The sequence below is a fragment of the Chiloscyllium punctatum genome, chromosome 5 (genome assembly GCF_047496795.1).
Source record: "Chiloscyllium punctatum isolate Juve2018m chromosome 5, sChiPun1.3, whole genome shotgun sequence".
Classification (NCBI taxonomy): Eukaryota; Metazoa; Chordata; class Chondrichthyes; order Orectolobiformes; family Hemiscylliidae; genus Chiloscyllium; species Chiloscyllium punctatum.
The window spans coordinates 145,614,522-145,632,161 of NC_092743.1; the positions used below are offsets into that span (position 1 = coordinate 145,614,522).

General features: G+C 41.3%; 1 protein-coding gene across 1 annotated transcript in view; it reads right to left on the minus strand.

The window, feature by feature from the left end:
• Positions 1-1,939: 1,939 nt before the first annotated feature.
• LOC140477522 (NSFL1 cofactor p47-like) overlaps positions 1,940-17,640 on the minus strand; it is a 37,745-nt gene continuing 22,044 nt past the window's right edge. Inside the window, exons 5-9 of the mRNA XM_072571594.1 lie at positions 15,586-15,678; positions 13,059-13,168; positions 12,372-12,509; positions 9,683-9,841; positions 1,940-4,018 (exon numbers count right to left, since the gene is read on the minus strand). Of these exons, the coding sequence (XP_072427695.1) occupies positions 3,856-4,018; positions 9,683-9,841; positions 12,372-12,509; positions 13,059-13,168; positions 15,586-15,678 (663 nt within the window). The 3' untranslated portion in view covers positions 1,940-3,855. The remainder of the gene's footprint in view (positions 4,019-9,682; positions 9,842-12,371; positions 12,510-13,058; positions 13,169-15,585; positions 15,679-17,640) is intronic.

Here is a 17,640-nt window from a genome sequence, read left to right on the forward strand (position 1 = left end):
AGTTTGGAAAGGCAAGGACTGATCAGTTAGCATGGCTTTGTGCGTGGAAAATCATGTCTCTCAAACTTGATTGAGTTTTTTTGAAGTAACCAAGAGGATTGATGAGGGCAGAGTGGTGGACATGATATAATATGAACTTCAGTAAGTCATTTGACAAGGTTTCCCATGGGAGACTGGTTAACAAGGTTAGATCTCATGCAATACAGAGAGAACTAGCCACTTGAATATAGAACTGGCTCTAAGGCAGAAGACAGAGGGTGGTGGTGGAGGGTTGTTTTTCAGACTGGAGGCCTGTGACCAGTGGAGTGCCACAAGGATCGTTGTTGGGTCCACTACGTTTCGTAATTTATATAAATAATTTGGATGTGAGCATAACAGATATAGTTAGTAAGTTTGCAGATGACACCAAAATCGGAGTTGTAGTGAACAGCAGTGAAGGTTGCCTCAGATTACAACGGGATCTTGATCAGATGAACCAGTTGGCTGAGGAGTGGCAGATGGAATTTAATTTAGATAAAAGTGAGTTGTTGCATTTTGGGAAAGCAAATCTTAGCAGGACTTATACACCTAATGGTAAGGTCCTAGGGAGTGATGCTGAACAAAGAGACCTTAGAGACCAGGTTCATAGCTCCTTGAAATAGTCATAGGTAGATTGGATCGTGAAGAAGGGGTTTCATATGCTTTCCTTTATTGGTCAGAGTATTGAGTACAGGAATTGGGAGGTCGTGTTGTGGCTGTACAGGACATTGGTTAAGCCACTTTTGGAATATTACGTGCAATTTTGGGTCCTTACTATAGGAAAAATGTTGTGAAACTTGAAAGGGTTCAGAAAAGATTTGCAAGAACTTTGCCAGGGTTGGAGGAATGAACTATAGGGAGAAGCTGAATAGGCTGGGGCTGTTTTCCCTGGAGTGCTGGAGGCTGAGAACTGACCTTATAAAGGTTTATAAAATCATGAGGGGCATGGATAAGGTAAATAGACAAGGTCTTTTCCCTGGAGTGGGAAAGTCCAGAATTAGAGAGCATAGGTTTAGGGTGAGAGGGGAAGAATATAGAAGAGACCTACGGGGCAACTTTTTCACACAGAGAGTGGTGAGAGTATGGAAAGAGCTGCCAGAGGAAGTGTAGGAGGTTGGTACAATTACAACATTGAGAAGACACCTGGAATATGAATATTGTATATGAATAGGAAGGGTTTGGAGAGATATGGGCCGTGTGCTGGCAGGTGGGACTAGATTAGGTTGGACGAGTTGGACCAAAGGGTCTGTTTCTGTGCTGTACATTTCTACGGCTCTACGTCTACAAAGAGTTAGTTTATCATCTATGGTTTAATCATCACTCACAATGAATTTGTCTTGTATTAAAACTAATAGCTGAAATTTTAAAAATGAGAATTTTAAACACAAGCAAGCAGTTTTATCTTTATCCCATGGGAAATGCACCCAATTACGTTAATGACAGGCTTCTATTGATGGCGTTTTAATTCAGCCCTCAGATACATTCCAGAGCTGCCCAAGAATAGCATTTATTCTTCCACCTGTGTTGGTGCTTACATTTCAGTTTGATTTGCTGAAAGAATAAGATTTAAGCTGGAAACAAATCATGGCAAAGGAATTATGGGTGCAAAGCTACATGTTACCACTCAGTGGCAGTGCAGCACCATACTACATATTGATGTTATTGGGAAATCGTGTCTATTATGAATAAAAAGGATTTGGGCTGCAAGCAGAATATGGGTGTATTTGGTATGGTGTCCAGTTTCTGACTGATTTGAACAATTTATTTTTATAAAAATCTATGACTGAAAGAATACAAATTAAATCAATTCACCATAAATTGTAGCATTTAAAAACGTGTAGTATGCTGCTGCTATTTATGAAGGTGCAATGAATTTGACTTCTTGCAAGCAGAGAAGAAATAAATCACTGTTCAAAGCATCTGTTTGCAGGAAAATATTTAATTACTGTGCAAAGGAACATTCCATGAGGTTAGTAAAATAACTGTCCTGTTAAAACTAGTTAGATTCAGAGCTGCAACATCATCTTAAAAAAAACTTAGTGAAAATTAATGTAAACTGACGAGTGTTACAATTACTGATACATTCAATATTCATTGCAAGTTTCTTCTTAACACAAAAAAATGCAGACTCCTTTTAATAAAAATTCAACAAGGCCAATGTGTTTAAATGAAGGCTGGAATTTCATTATCTACTGAAATCTAGTGTTCTACAGCTATATTTGCATATCCTTCTAAGCACTTAAAGGGTTAGTATGAAAATAAAAGACTTGATAAAAGTCAGTCTGTTATCTACAGGATTTCAGTTATGTACAATAGCCAAATGTAAAGATTTCCCATTTTAGTGAGAATGCACCCATTTGAAAAATTACCAAGCAATGACAAGACACACCTTTGCCAACTACAAAGATCTTTTTATAGTTGTCCATGGGATGTGATTGCTGACTAGGTCAGTATTAGATTAGATTACTTCGGCTCAACAAGTCCACACCGACCCACTGAAGCACAACCCACCCAGACCCATTCCCCTACATTTACCCCTGCCCCTAACACTACGGCCAATTCACCTAACCTGCACATTTTTGGACTGTGGGAGGAAACCCACGCAGACACAGAGAGAATGTGCAAACTTCACACAGTCAGTCGCCTGAGGCAGGAATTGAACCCGGGTCTCTAGTGCTGTGAGGCAGCAGTGCTAACCACTGTGTCACCGTGCCACCCACAAATTTATTGCAAATTCCTAATTGTCCTCAAAAAGATGGTGGTGAAGGGCATTCTTGATATAGTTGTGAAACCTATGCCATCCACATCCACAACCAGTACCATGAGATTAAGACCAGGCTAACCAATCAGTGCTGAATAATATTAATATTAATTTTCTCACATTCTGGACCCCAGGGTCCAGAATTACCATTTTTATTTCTAAATTCATCATAATCATTGCACAACCAGCAATAAAATGGAAGATAATTAATAACAAACTGAATACTAATATCCATATCCTATGACAGACTCATAACTCAAACTAAGCCAAGTAGTCTGCTCCAATTATTTGAAAATAAAAGGCACTCCAATGTTTTGAGCCATCATTGAATTTCAAAATAAACTGGTTCTATAAGCAATGAAACATGCAGTCATTGCTGCTGCAAGCAATTCAAAGAACCTATCAAGTTAAGACATTCCTGACATGGCTGGTAATGTTCATCTCAAGGATACAACTGCATATATCAACTAATGCAACATTCACTATAATATAATTTTATGGCACGCATGTTAACAATGTTTTATTCCACAATTGAGATTACCAAATATACATAAATTTTAATGACTTCTTACAGATCCCATAAAATGTCAATATTATACTCAATATTCTCATGTCATGCATAAATACGTCTTTATCAAGTAGTGCATTTTTAATCTCCAGATGCACAATTTAAAATAGCTGTTTGAAAATTCAAGTGAATCTAGCTCAAATACAGTAGTGGTTGTTCAAACAAAGTTTCAAGTTTGTAACAGTTATCTGAAGGCTCCAGTTACTTTTGCAGAATGTTTCCAGTTACTGATATGACAGAGAATTTCCCATTTGAGAATAAGTAGACTTTTTTCGTATTAAATGTATGTCTTTACTGTATAGACAAGTGTTCTCATAAGGCCTTCATAGCAAAGTGAGGATAGCCTCTTGCTGCAGGTCCCACAACACCTTTATCCCTCCTTGTTGTGCAAAGTTGGTTTGAGGCGAGTGTCATGGGAATTTTACCATGTGGCATACATTGTTTAAATTCAGTATATTGAAAGATTTGTCCAGTTTGTACTATCCTGTACAGTTCTACAAAGGTAAAATTACTTCACACGCTGAACAATCACTGCATTAAGTAGTTTGGCCTCTAGCAGAGTTTGCTCTTCATCTATCAGCTCTTTACTTGGGAAAGTCGTCATCAATACAAAGGAGGAAGCAGCATAAGTAGGGCGGTGTTGAATAATAAAGTGACGAATGTCACTAATTCTGCAATTAGAAAAATGTTAATGCACACTTGTGAAACTTTATTACGGTTCAGAAACTCTCAAAGGGACTGAAGGAAAACAAAAGTATCTAAGACTTCAAACACATTCTCGAACATCCAAGTGAAATATGTTTGAAATGGAGGCCAAAGCAATTGGTGTAAGGATTCTTAAGACACTGATCTGAATTATTAGCCGTGCCAGTTTTTAGGGTCCTAACCAAAATACAAATTGGCAACCCTAATGGAATTAAAAACACATCGGCAAATAGCACAAAAATAGAAACAGAGAACACAGCAAGAGTACGTCATTTGACCCCTTGTTTATTATGGGTCATTTAATAAAATGGATTTCAGAAGCAGTGTGTGAGGGAAACATGCCATGGCCTATTTGAAAAATGAGCAAAAGGAAGAAAGAATTTTGAAAAGCACCTCACAATCTAGGAATTTGTGAAGGTTTGTAGCTCAGATTGAGGTTTAAAGTGTAGGTTTGCTCGCTGAGCTGGAGGTTTGATATCCAGATGTTTCATTACCCCTCCAAAACGAACAGGAAATGACATCACCACAAACCCCATCCAGGAGAAAGATATAAGTAGAAAGCAGGAGACAACAGCTTCGCTTCATAGAACATAGAACAATACAGCACAGAACAGGCCCTTCAGCCCACGATGTTGTGCCGAACATTTATCCTAGCTTAAGCACCCATCCATGTACCTATCCAATTGCCGCTTAAAGGTCACCAATTATTCTGACTCTGCCGCTCCCACAGGCAGCACATTCCATGCCCCCACCACTCTCTGGGTAAAGAACCTACCCCTGACATCCCCCCTATACCTTCCATCCTTCACCTTAAATTTATATCCCCTTGTAACACTCTGTTGTACCCGGGGAAAAAGTTTCTGACTGTCTATTCTATCTATTCCTCTGATCATCTTATAAACCTCTATCAAGTCACCCCTCATCCTTCGCCGTTCCAATGAGAAAAAGCCTAGCACTCTCAACCTATCCTCGTACGACCTATTATCCATTCCATGCAACATCCTGGTAAATCTGCTCTGCACCCTCTCCAAAGCTTCCACATCTTTCCTATATTGAGGCGACCAGAACTGCACAATCTACTCCAAATGTGGACTAACCAAGGTCCTGTACAGCTGCAACATCACTTCACGACTCTTGAATTCAATCCCTCTGCTAATGAACGCTAATACACCTTAGGCCTTCTTACAAGCTCTATCCACCTGAGTGGCAACTTTCAAAGATCTATGAACATAGACCCCAAGATCCCTCTGCTCCTCCACCTGACTAAGAACTCTACCGTTAACCCTGTATTCCACATTCTTATTTGTCCTTCCAAAATGGACAACCTCACACTTGACAGGGTTGAACTCCATCTGCCACTCCTCAGCCCAGTTCTGCATCATATCCAAGTCCCTTTGCAGCCGACAACAGCCCTCCTCACTATCCACAACTCCACCTATCTTCGTATCGTCTGCAAATTTACTGACCCACCCTTCGACTCCCTCTTCCAAGTCATTAATAAAAATTACAAACAGCAGAGGACCCAGAACTGATCCCTGCGGAACTCCACTTGTAATTGGGCTCCAGGCTGAATATTTGCCATCTACCACCACTCTCTGACTTCGACCGGTTAGCCAGTTTTCTATCCAACTGGCCAAATTTCCCACTATCCCATGCCTCCTGACTTTCCGCATGAGCCTACCATGGGGAACCTTATCAAATGGCTCACTAAAATCCATGTACACTACATCCACTGCTCTACCCTCATCCACATGCTTGGTCACCTCCTCAAAGAATTCAATAAGACTTGTAAGGCAAGACCTACCCCTCACAAATCCGTGCTGGCTGTCCCTAATCAAGCAGTGTCTTTCCAGATACTCATAAATCCTATCCCTCAGTACCCTTTCCATTACTTTGCCTACCACCGAAGTAAGACTAACTGGCCTGTAATTCCCGGGGTTATCCCTATTCCCTTTTTTGAACAGGGGCACAACATTCGCCACTCTCCAGTCCCCTGGCACCACCCCCGTTGACAGTAAAGATGAAAAGATCATTGCCAATGGCTCTGCAATTTCCTCTCTTGCTTCCCACATAATCCTAGGATATATCCCGTCAGGCCTGGGGGACTTGTCTATCCTCAAGTTTTTTTAAAATGCCCAACACATCTTCCTTTCTAACAAGTATCTCTTCTAGCTTATCAGTCCGTTTCACACTCTCCTCTTCAACAATATGGTCCCTCTCATTTGTAAATACTGAAGAAAAGTACTCATTCAAGACCTCTCCTATCTCTTCCGACTCAATACACAGTCTTCCACTACTATCCTTGATCGGACCTACCCTCGTTCTCGTCATTCTCATGTTTCTCACATACGCATAAAAGGCCTTGGGGTTATCCTTGATCCTCCCCACCAAAGATTTTTCATGCCCTCTCTTAGCTCTCCTAATCCCTTTCTTCAGCTCCCTCCTGGCTATCCTGTATCCTTCCAACGCTCTGTCTGAACCTCAACCTTATGTAAGCCTCCTTCTTCCTCTTTACTAGACATTCAACCTCCCTCGTCAACCAAGGTTCCCTCACACGACCATCTCTTTCCTGCCTGATAGGTACATACATATCAAGGACACGTCATATCTGTTCCTTGAAAAAGTTCCACATTTCAACAACATCCTTCCCTGACAGCCTATGCTCCCAACTTATGCTCCTCAGATCCTGTCTTGCAGCATCGTATTTACCCTTCCCCCAGTTGTAAAACCTACCCTGTTGCATGCACCTATCTCTCTCCATAACCAAGGTGAAAGTCACAGAATTGTGGTCACCATCACCAAAATGCTCACCCACTAACAAGCCCATCACTTGCCCCAGTTCGTTACCAAGTACCAAATCCAATATGGCCTCCCCTCTGGTCGGACAATCTACATACTGAGTTAGAAAAGCTACCTGGACACACTGCACAAACACCGCCCAATCCAATTTACTTGATCTAAAGAGCTTCCAATCAATATTTGGGAAATTGAAATCGCCCATGACTACTACCCTGTGGCTTCTGCACCTTTCCAAAATCTGTTTCCCAATCTGTTTCTCCACATCTCTGCTGCTATTGGGGGGCCTATAGTAAATACCCAACAAGGTGACTGCTCCTTTCCTATTTCTGACTTCAGCCCATACTACCTCCAAAGGCAGATCCCCCCAAGCTTCACTTGGAGGTCACCACTGATGATGTTACCTAGCCAGGTAATGAAATGTCTGGATATCAAACCTACAGCTCAGCGAGCAAACCTACACCCTAAATCTAAGAATAAGGGGTAAGCCATTGAAGACTGGGATGAGGAAGAATTTCTGCACACAGTTGTGAACCGGTGGAATTCTCTCCCACAGGAAGCTGTTAGGACCAGTTCATTAGATCCATTCAGGAGGGAGCTGGACATGGCCCTTGCACCTAAAGGGATCAAGGGGGATGGGAAGAAAGTGGGAATAGAATATTGAGATTGCATGGTAAACCATGATTATATAGAATGGTGGTACAGGTTTGTAGGGCTGAATGGCCTACTCTTGCCTGTTTCCTATGTTTCTATGTTTACTGATGGACAGAAGGTTCAAGTTACCTCTATCCCCTGACCATAACATTTGACTTTAGTAAAGACCTGCAGTTTGGGAAGTCAACATCTTCTTTGTCTATTTGTGATTATGTACATTCCATCTATGATATTTAAGATGGTTCTTTCCAATTAAATCTTTGTACTTCACGTTCTGCAGCTCTCTAAATGAGTCCAAAGTGCAGGCAGCATCCGAAGAGCAGGAGAATTGACGTTTCGAGCAAGAGCCCTTTCATTACCATTTCTGATGAAGGGCTTATGCCCGAAACGTCGATTCACCTGCTCCGCAGATGCTGCCTGACCTGCTGCGCTTTTCCAGCACCACACTCTCGACTCTGATCTCCAGCATCTGCAGTCCTCACTTTCTCTTAGCTCTGTAATAAGTTGATCGATCATAGAACAAGAGCACAGCAGTTCAGGCAGCATCCGAGGAGCAGGAAAATCGACGTTTCGGGCAAAAGCCATTCATCAGGAATAGAGGCAGGGTGCCTACAGGGTGGAGAGATAAATGAGAGGAGGGTGGGGGGTGGGGAGAAAGTAGCATAGAGTACAATAGGTGAATGGGGGTGCAGATGATGGTGATAGGTCAGAGACGAGGGTGGAATGGATAGGTGGAAAGGAAGATAGGCAGGTAGGACAAGTCATGGGAACAGTGCTGAACTGGAAGTTTGGAGCTGGGGTGAAGTGGGAAGGGGAAATGAGGAAACTGTTGAAGTCCACATTGATGTCCTGGGGTTGAAGTGTTCCGAGGCGGAAGATGAGGCGTTCTTCCTCCAGGCGTCAGGTGGTGAGGGAGCAGCAGTGAAGGAGGCCCAGGACCTCCATGTCCTCGGCAGAGTGGGAGGGGGAGTTGAAATGTTGGGCCGCAGGGCGGTTTGGTTGATTGGTGCGGGTGTCCCAGAGATGTTCCCTAAAGCGCTTTGCTAGGAAGCGTCCAGTCTCCCCAATGTAGTGGAGACCGCATCAGGAGCAATGGATGCAATAAATGATATTGGTGGATGTGCAGGTAAAACTTTGATGGATCTGGAAGGCTCTTTGCGGCCTTGGATGGAGGTGAGGGAGGAGGTGTGGGTGCAGGTTTTGCAATTCCTGCAGTGGCAGGGGAAGGTGCCAGGATGGGAGGGTGGGTTGTCAGGGTGGGGGGGGGGGGGGGGGGGGGGCGGCGCGTGGACCTGACCAGGTAGTCACGGAGGGAATGGACTTTGAGGAAGGCGGAAAGGGGTGGGGAGGGAAATATATCCCTGGTGGTGAGGTCTGTGGTTAGCACTGTTGCCTCAGAGCGCTAGGGACCCGGTTCGATTCCAGCTTTGGGTGACTGTCGGTGTGGAGTTTGCACATTCACCCCGTGTGTATATGGGTTTACTCCGGGTGCTCCAGTTTCCTCCCACAGTCCAAAGATGTACAGGTCAGGTGAATTGGTGATGCTAAATTACCCATAGTGTTGAGGGATGTATAGGTTAGATGCATTAGTTAGGGGTAAATGTAGAGTAATAGGTTAGGGAAATGTGTCTGGAAGGGTTACTATTTGGAAGGTCGGTGTGGATTTGTTGGGCCAAATGGCCTGTTTCCACTCTGTATGATTCTATGATACATTGCTGTGGAAGCAGTCATTTCAAATTAACATAATACACCCAGGTTTTTCTCTCCCTAGTAGTACTTTGTGTTAACGTTCCTCAATCTAATTCAACATTTAACATGTCTAAAATTTTGAATCTTGCTCACAGATACCTGACTAAACCTTGTTTAACTGTCTAGCTCCTAAGAGTTTGGAAGAAATCACACTTTTAGACACAAAATGTTGATGGTTTATGAGTTTATATCTTATACCTCTCCAGGTGGTATGTGGACTGATACATTGTAACCCTGCATCTGATTGCCAGACAGCAAAGATGGCATCCTAGATGAATATCCACAAGATTATTAACTCCCAATTCTTAATTCCTACCTACCACTAATTACAGATTGGGTAGCATACCAAGAGTACACTTGCAGATGCAGGTGAACATATGAAAAGGGGTACTGTGGTAACATCACAAAGTTAGAATCATGTCAAATCTTACCGATGAGTTTGATTGAACTTCTGCACCAAACGGCTTCCATCTGCTAGACGGACCTGAATATTGGTAGTTGGCTCAGAATCATTTATATCCACAATATTAACAAAATATTTGAACTCTTCCTCAGGAGAAGACGGTGTGCTAACTATGGTTGGAGTCGGGCTATACAAAAGGGATAAAAACAAAATATTTATGACTAACAAACGTTTGTTGGTGCAGCTACAATTTGGGAACAAGGCATGAATCCATTTAAAGCACTTTCAACACTGAAATTACTCCCTGAACACTGTCAATTCTGAGATTTAGGTTAATCTTACCACCTCAAACATTCACTCTCTCCACACTATATCTGCAGTTCACTATCAAAAAGAAAGTCACTAAGATTCCTCTGAGTGTACCTCCCAAATTTGTAGCCTCTAACACTCAAAGGACAGGGGCAACAGGCACAAAACCATGAGCACCTAAAGTCTTACCGACTTGGAAATATATTGGCAACATCCTGGAAGTCCATCTATCCAACAGCAATATGGACTGTGGCAGCATAGTGTTTTCACCACACAGAACGTGATTCACTAGCACGCTCTCAATGATAATTAGGGATGAGCAATAGTGTTGACCTTGCCAGTGATGCCCACATTACATGTCTGAATGAATGAATGGTCAGCTGTTGTGAGAATGGATAATAGAACAGTACAGCACAGAACAGGCCCTTCAGCCCACGATGTTGTGCCAACCACTGATCCTCGTGTATGCACCCTCAAATTTCTGTGACCATATGCATGTCCAGGAGTCTCTTAAATGTCCCTAATGACCTTGCCTCCACAACTGCTGCTGGCAACGCATTCCATGCTCTCTCAACTCTCTGTGTAAAGAACCCGTTTCTGACATCCCCTCTATTCTTTCCTCCAACCAGCTTAAAACTATGACCCCTCGTGTTAGTCATTCCTGCCCTGGGAAATAGTCTCTGGCTATCGACTCTATCTATGCCTCTCATTATCCTGTATACCTCAATTAGGTCCCCTCTCCTCCTCCTTTTCTCCAATGAAAAAAGTCCGAGCTCAGTCAACCTCTCTTCATAAGATAAGTCCTCCAGTCCAGGCAGCATCCTGGTAAACCTCTTCTGAACCCTCTCCAAAGCATCCACATCTTTCCTATAATAGGGCGACCAGAACTGGGTGCAGTATTCCAAGTGCGGTCTAACCAAAGTTTTATAGAGCTGCAACAATATCTCACGACTCTTAAACTCAATCCCCCTGTTAATGAAAGCCAAAACACCATATGCTTTCTTAACAATCCTGTCCACTTGGGTGGCCATTTTAAGGGATCTATGTACCTGCACACCAAGATCCCTGTGTTCCTCCACACTGCCAAGAATCCTATCCTTAATCCTGTACTCAGCTTTCAAATTCGACCTTCCAAAATGCATCACCTCGCATTTATCCAGGTTGAACTCCATCTGCCACCTCTCAGCCCATCTCTGCATCCTGTCAATGTCCCACTGCAGCCTACAACAGTCCTCTATACTGTCAACGACACCTCCAACCTTTGTGTCATCTGCAAACTTGCTGACCCATCCTTCAATCCCCTCATCCAAGTCATTAATAAAAATTACAAACAGTAGAGGCCCAAGGACAAAGCCCTATAGAACACCACTCACCACAGACTTCCAGGCAGAATATTTTCCTTCTACTACCACTCGCTGTCTTCTGTTGGCCAGCCAATTCTGTATCCAGACAGCTAAGTTCCCCTGTATCCCATTCCTTCTGACCTTCTGAATGAGCCTACCATGGGGAACCTTATCAAATGCCTTGCTGAAGTCCATATACATCACATCCACAGCTCGACCCTCATCAACTTTTCTAGTCACATCCTCAAAGAACTTGATAAGGTTTGTGAGGCATGACTCCAGTGGAGAGCGAGGATGCAAAGATCTTCGCAAGTGGCGAAGCAATTGCATTTCTCGTTTCCCAAAGCAGCTGAGGACAAATCTGGTCTGGGCCTGGCGACTTGTCAATCTTAATGTTTGACAAAATTTTCAGCACATCAGCTTCCTCTATCTCTATCCATTCCAACATGCACACCTGCTCTTCAAAGGTTTCATTCACTACAAAGTTCGTTTCTTTCATAAAGACAGAAGCAAAAAACTCATTTAGGACTTCCCCTACCTCCTCACACTCCACACCCAAATTCCCTATGCTATCCCTGATCGGCCCTACTCTTTCTTTGACCATTCTCTTATTCTTCTTAATGTTAGAAGCGATATCAAATAAGTAGGACATTCTGCTTAAAAATTGACTCTTATCCAGATTGACTTACAGGCAGTATATTGTAAACCTTCGCTGATTGGAATAATTCAGTCTGATATATTTGTTACCTTGACTTTTCCCCTGAGTTTTGATCCAAAGGCCACCCTTCTGTTGTCCCTTGGGCACAGTGCACAGTTTCTAATGCTTCAATCTTTAGAAGGAAGGGTGAACTTACCAAGCAGAATGTGCTACTTACTTGATATCATAGAAGTTATAGGATTCAATGATTCTATGACTCATACCTTTACAAAGACGAATTTCAATAAGGTTGTAGGCATCTTTAGATCCAGGAAGCAATTTAAGGTTTATTTATTTAAGGTTGGAGGACATTTTCAAATAGCAAATCTGTGACATGGACTGACATCCCATTTAATGCTCATCCTTACCTTCCCAATTTCTGTCCATCTCCAGAAAATGCCTTGAATTTCAATTTGTGTTTTAAATATTCTTCACTCCTGTGATCCTCCATATCCAAACTTACTTGATTGCCATGAACCATTTTTTGCAGTTCAACAGGAATCTCCCTGTGTGCACGAGTGCAGAAGGAAACACAACATTAATTGAAATGTCAGTAAAGCAACAGGTTTAGGTTCTATTGACACAAGCAAAGAAACAGGAAAGTTAGAACAGAATGATTGAGGAGGAAGAAACACAACAAGGGAAAATGGAAGGTGTGGAGTACAAAAGTAGGGAAGTGGTATTAAGATGGTAAGGAGAAGAGTCAGAAACGAAGGATGAAAGGGATAGGTATTTGGAAAAGTATAAAGTAGCAGGGTTGAAAATAAAACAGCCATGAGAATTAATTTGTACAAGAGAGACAAATACATGCAATAATGGACAGTGGCAGACTTAACAAAACTTATACAAACAATGCCCACAAGAAACAAATAACATATGCAAAGTAAAGACTCTTAAATTTTACGAATTACATTTCTGTTTGGAGTAAAGCTCTGTCCCATGTTCAAACTGTCTCAAAGTAATACATTGTTGAAAACATCAGCAAATTTGTGAAAAATATTCAAAAGGTTGGACTACCATTAATAATTAGCATTGTGGAATTAATACAATCTTACCCTCTGCTAATGGATTCTAAAAATTCAGTGTTTGCAGGGTCTGTGTAGGTACGCAGTTCTCCATCATCTAGACTGAAGCCATTTTTCCATAGTTTCAGCAAAATTTGAACCTATTTCACGCATATAAATACACAACTAATAAAGGAAGTCCCCACATCATTTTTACTTTGAAAACAGCACAAAAATATTTTGGATTAGCTTTGGTTTCTTTCACAGTAAAATTTACTCAAATAACAATTGAATAAAATCTATTTTTCTATTCATTTCTTTGCAAATGACAGGTTTAGTAACTTAACCTTTAAGTAGATTAAATAATTAAATTATTCAAAGTTCCTGTAATTCATTCATCTAACATTTTGGATTGTATTAAAAATTGTACTGTAAAAAATATTTATGACAGACATGATGTGGCTCCTAAATACATTCGATTCTCCAAGTCCCAACGCGATACATTCTTTTTATCAAGTTACTTTTATAATCTGTCTCAGTTATAGGTTGGAAAAGACAGCCACCATTTCAACTACACAACATCAGAGAGAAGAGCAAATTTTTCCTACAACAAGAAATGCAGCAGAAACTTTTAACGATAAAGCAAACGTTAGAACACAAACAAAACATTTATGCCTGGATTTGATGGCAGCTGTCAGAGATTGGCTGGCTTTACAGTATAGACTTCAGTAACTGGGGCTAGATTTCCCAAAGTTTCAAAGTTCCATTCTGCAAACTGGCATGGCAGGGTTTCTTGTTCAGGGCAGTGAGCAGCTAATTATCCTTGTTAAGGGCCTAACTAAGTTGACTTAAAGGAGGTTAACTGGGATTTTTAATCAATTCTGGAATTCAGTTTAGGTACCTGAAAGTAGGTGCCTGATAACCGAGACCCTTACCTTCTGCTTGGATGCAGAAGCTGCCAAAGGCCTTCCTCTGGAGAAATCCACCCCACACCCACCACACCCAAATGGCTTGGCTGCTGACTGTAATGTTTGATTTTAGTTTAAAAACTAAAATGTAAAAAAAAAATTAAAAAAGATTAAAATGTAAGAGATTGGAGAAGGACTACTTCTATTTTCAAGTTTCCTCTCTGTTACTTGCTTTCCATTACAGTCTGCTGTTCCCCTCAAATTGATTTGCCCTTCAACATCTGACCAGAACCTGTCTCATGTCAATTAGAGGAAGCTGGGGTAAGTTTGATTAGGCAGAGAATCACAGGTTACGGAGAGAAGATGGGAGAACGGGGTTGAGAAACATATCAGCTGCTGTCAAATGGTGAAGCAAACTCAATGGGCCAAATGGCCTGATTCTGCTCCTATATTTTATGGTCCTATGGTCCAAAATCCCAATAAGCGATTGCTTCCCCACAGAACAGATACAAGCTCTGCAACCAGGTCTAACTTGTGTTTTCTGGAGATTCAGATACAAATTCTAGCCCCAGGATCTGTTTGTGCATGCTGTCCACTATAGGGCCTTTCGCAGGGTATGGAGCAGGTAACTCTTCAACAACCAGACTGAAGAACTGTCAGCCAGAGTGGCTAGATTTCATCACAATAAGAAACATAATGCCTGAGTCAAATGTCCTCATTCTGGGACAGGCTGTACTTAAGTCTCCTGATAGGCTGAGGCATGATTCCACACTACCAGTGGTAGATGTCAGTTATGTTCAATATGAGCTAACTGACACCAATTGTCACTCAGCCCAGTTATTTAGTGGCTCAGAGATAAATGGAGGCCACATGGCTTTTTCTATTAGGATTGCCAGTGTCCCCTTGGGGGTAGAGGGGTGGAGGTGATAGAGGAGCCTGGCAATGATGGAGCAAGGGGGGGATTGCTCAGTAGAAATGCCCTTTTCTTAGACCTAACTCAATCATACTCTCCTATAAACTTTACCCCTTTAAGATCCTGAGCCTTTGGTACACTGCAGCATGTGTAGCTGAGAGCCTGATTAACCAGTAATCCTTATCAGGTGGCACTTCCATCACTGGAGCCCAGAATAACAGCAATGATACAATGGTGCCCACTTCAATACCAGAACGGCATTTGATTTCATCAAGTTTTCCCCTATACCCAATCTGGTGGGAGAAGCACTGTTACATTTTCATTAAGACATTGTTCACACATTAGATGGAAAGCAAGGTAGGAGAGATGGATATACAGTCAGGTTTAGATAATGGATATTGTTTTAGCGAATGTAGGCACATACAACACAGGCATAACCCTTGAATGGTGGAAAAGACTAGATGGAAATTTTTGCAAGGAATAATAGTTTTGCTGCAGACAGTCGTGTTTTTTAGCTTCAGCTCCTGCTGTTAATTGCGTTTGGATAATGTTTCATTACGAGCAAGTGGTGTCCCTTAACGGGGCATCCATTTCTGTCTCTAAATAGGCACAGATTGATATTATTATTGGTGGCTTTGGAGGTGGATGCCTCTAATTTACACCTCAGTAAATAAAAACCTATAAGACTGTATATACGTTGACTCTGGTCCTATCCTTCACCAACTTACTTTATGGAATGTTAACATTCAAAACTTACATCGAGATTAGAATCTTGTTTTTTATCTTTCAACACATATTCAGATTGTTCCTGCGATGATGCTCCCAAACGGTATCCACCACCAGTGAATGGCTAGAAAATAAATTGGAAATCTTATAGATTTACTAGCACATTTATAAGAACTGTGCTGTATTTGTTCAGAAAAGTTTTACCCAGAAAATAACTACAACACCTTATTTCACACTGTCCTATTTTTGAAATCTACAGTGAAATTATTAATCTCAAAGAAAATTGCTCACAACATTATTTTTGCCTCTATCTTAATCAAACCTAATTAATTATTTTGCTACATAAAAATTTACATTAAACATGACGAGTATAAAAGTATAATTAAATTTGTGGCTTTCTGTGCATGAGAATACTTGTGGAATGTATTACCCCCTACTCAACAGCAGTTCACACCTGGCACCAAGTCAACAGATTTCCAGGCTCTTAATACTAGTGATGTTAACAAGCAGATCACGAGTCAATCACATTGAAAAGTTTTCACAGACACAAATCACAAAGTTAAAAATACTTTACCTCTTCACTTTAAATTTAAACTTTCAGAAAATAAAGTAATTAATTAGGTAAGATTAAGGTAGTGTTATGAAGGTGTAGAGGTGCCCTGTATCTGAGAGAGAGAGAGAGAGAGAGAGAGAGGTAGCTAGCAAGGCCTGACTGAAAGCAGAGTGTCCTGAACAATTTAAAAATGTAACATTTGGTAGAAACAAATAATGGGATTGTGTTGCAATGGAACAAAAATTCAAGTTCGGCCAATCAGTTTAAGTTAAGCCCCAGATACCAAAATCTAATCAAATTTGAATTTTACTGTTTGGGATGACATCAAACCAATGAAATTATCCGATGTTTTGTGTATAAAACTGGGCATTTTGAACAGTTAGGGGGACGAATGCCAAGAAGACCAACAAGTATAGACTGTTAGCCAAATAGTTCTCTGAAAGGTACCTGTTCACATGAAAGACCTGTGAAGCAAAATACTGAAGACAAGACGACAGAGGAAAATCTTCAGAGGAAGATACAAAGAGAAGATTCAACAACTAACTAGATTTGAAATTTGAATTTTTTTTGTCAATCTTAATCAGGGATTTTTATCAGACTAGTGTTGTAGAGTGGGAGGCAAAAGATAGGTTTAAGAGAAAGGAGTTGTAAATAATTGTTTAATCTTCTCTTTTGAACTTAACAAATAAAATTGTTAATTTTTACTTTAAATAGTGGCCTCTGGGGTAGTTCTTTGCCTCTTGAAATTTAACAGATTAGGGCACGAGATGAGCTTCTGTGTCGGGTTTAAATTAGTGTATACCCAGTGTTGTAACAACTGAAACTAAACTTTTACACAAACGGCACTGTGGCTCAGTACTTAGCACTGCTGCTTCACAGCGCCAAAGACTTGGGTTCAATTCCCGCCTCAGGTGATTCTGTGTGTAGAGTTTGCACATTCTCCCTGTGTCTGCATGGGTTTCCTCCGGGTGCTCCGGTTTCCTCCCACAATCCAAAATGTGCAGGTCAGGTGAATTGGCCATGCTAAATTGCCTGTAGTGTTAGGTGAAGGGGTAAATATAGGGGAATAGGTCTGGGTGGGTTGTGCTTCGACGGGTCGTGCTTCAGTGGGTCGGTGTGGACTTGTTGGGCCGAAGGACCTGCTTCCACACTATAAGTAATCTAAGAAAAAACTTTAAATTGCACTGTTTTATCATAATGGAGAAATCTGAAATGCGTGTAAAGCTAATATAAATATTTTGCAGTAATTATGAACGTATCATGTTATTAACAATCCAGGTATACCCCACTCATCAAGGTGCAACATTTTCCAAAGGATTTTACAGCAAGACTAACAGTGTAAAAGTGAAAATTTTAATTAACTTACTTATTGCTTTGGAAATGCAATGGGGTTAGGATTAGGGTTAGGGTCAGTGAGAGAAGACTAGCATTGGTGATAGCATTTTCTGGCCTCTTGCATTGTTCTGCGTGGAGTCCCAAAGTTATTGCCATTTTGGTGCATTAATGATGGCAAATTCTACAGAATCATTTTCA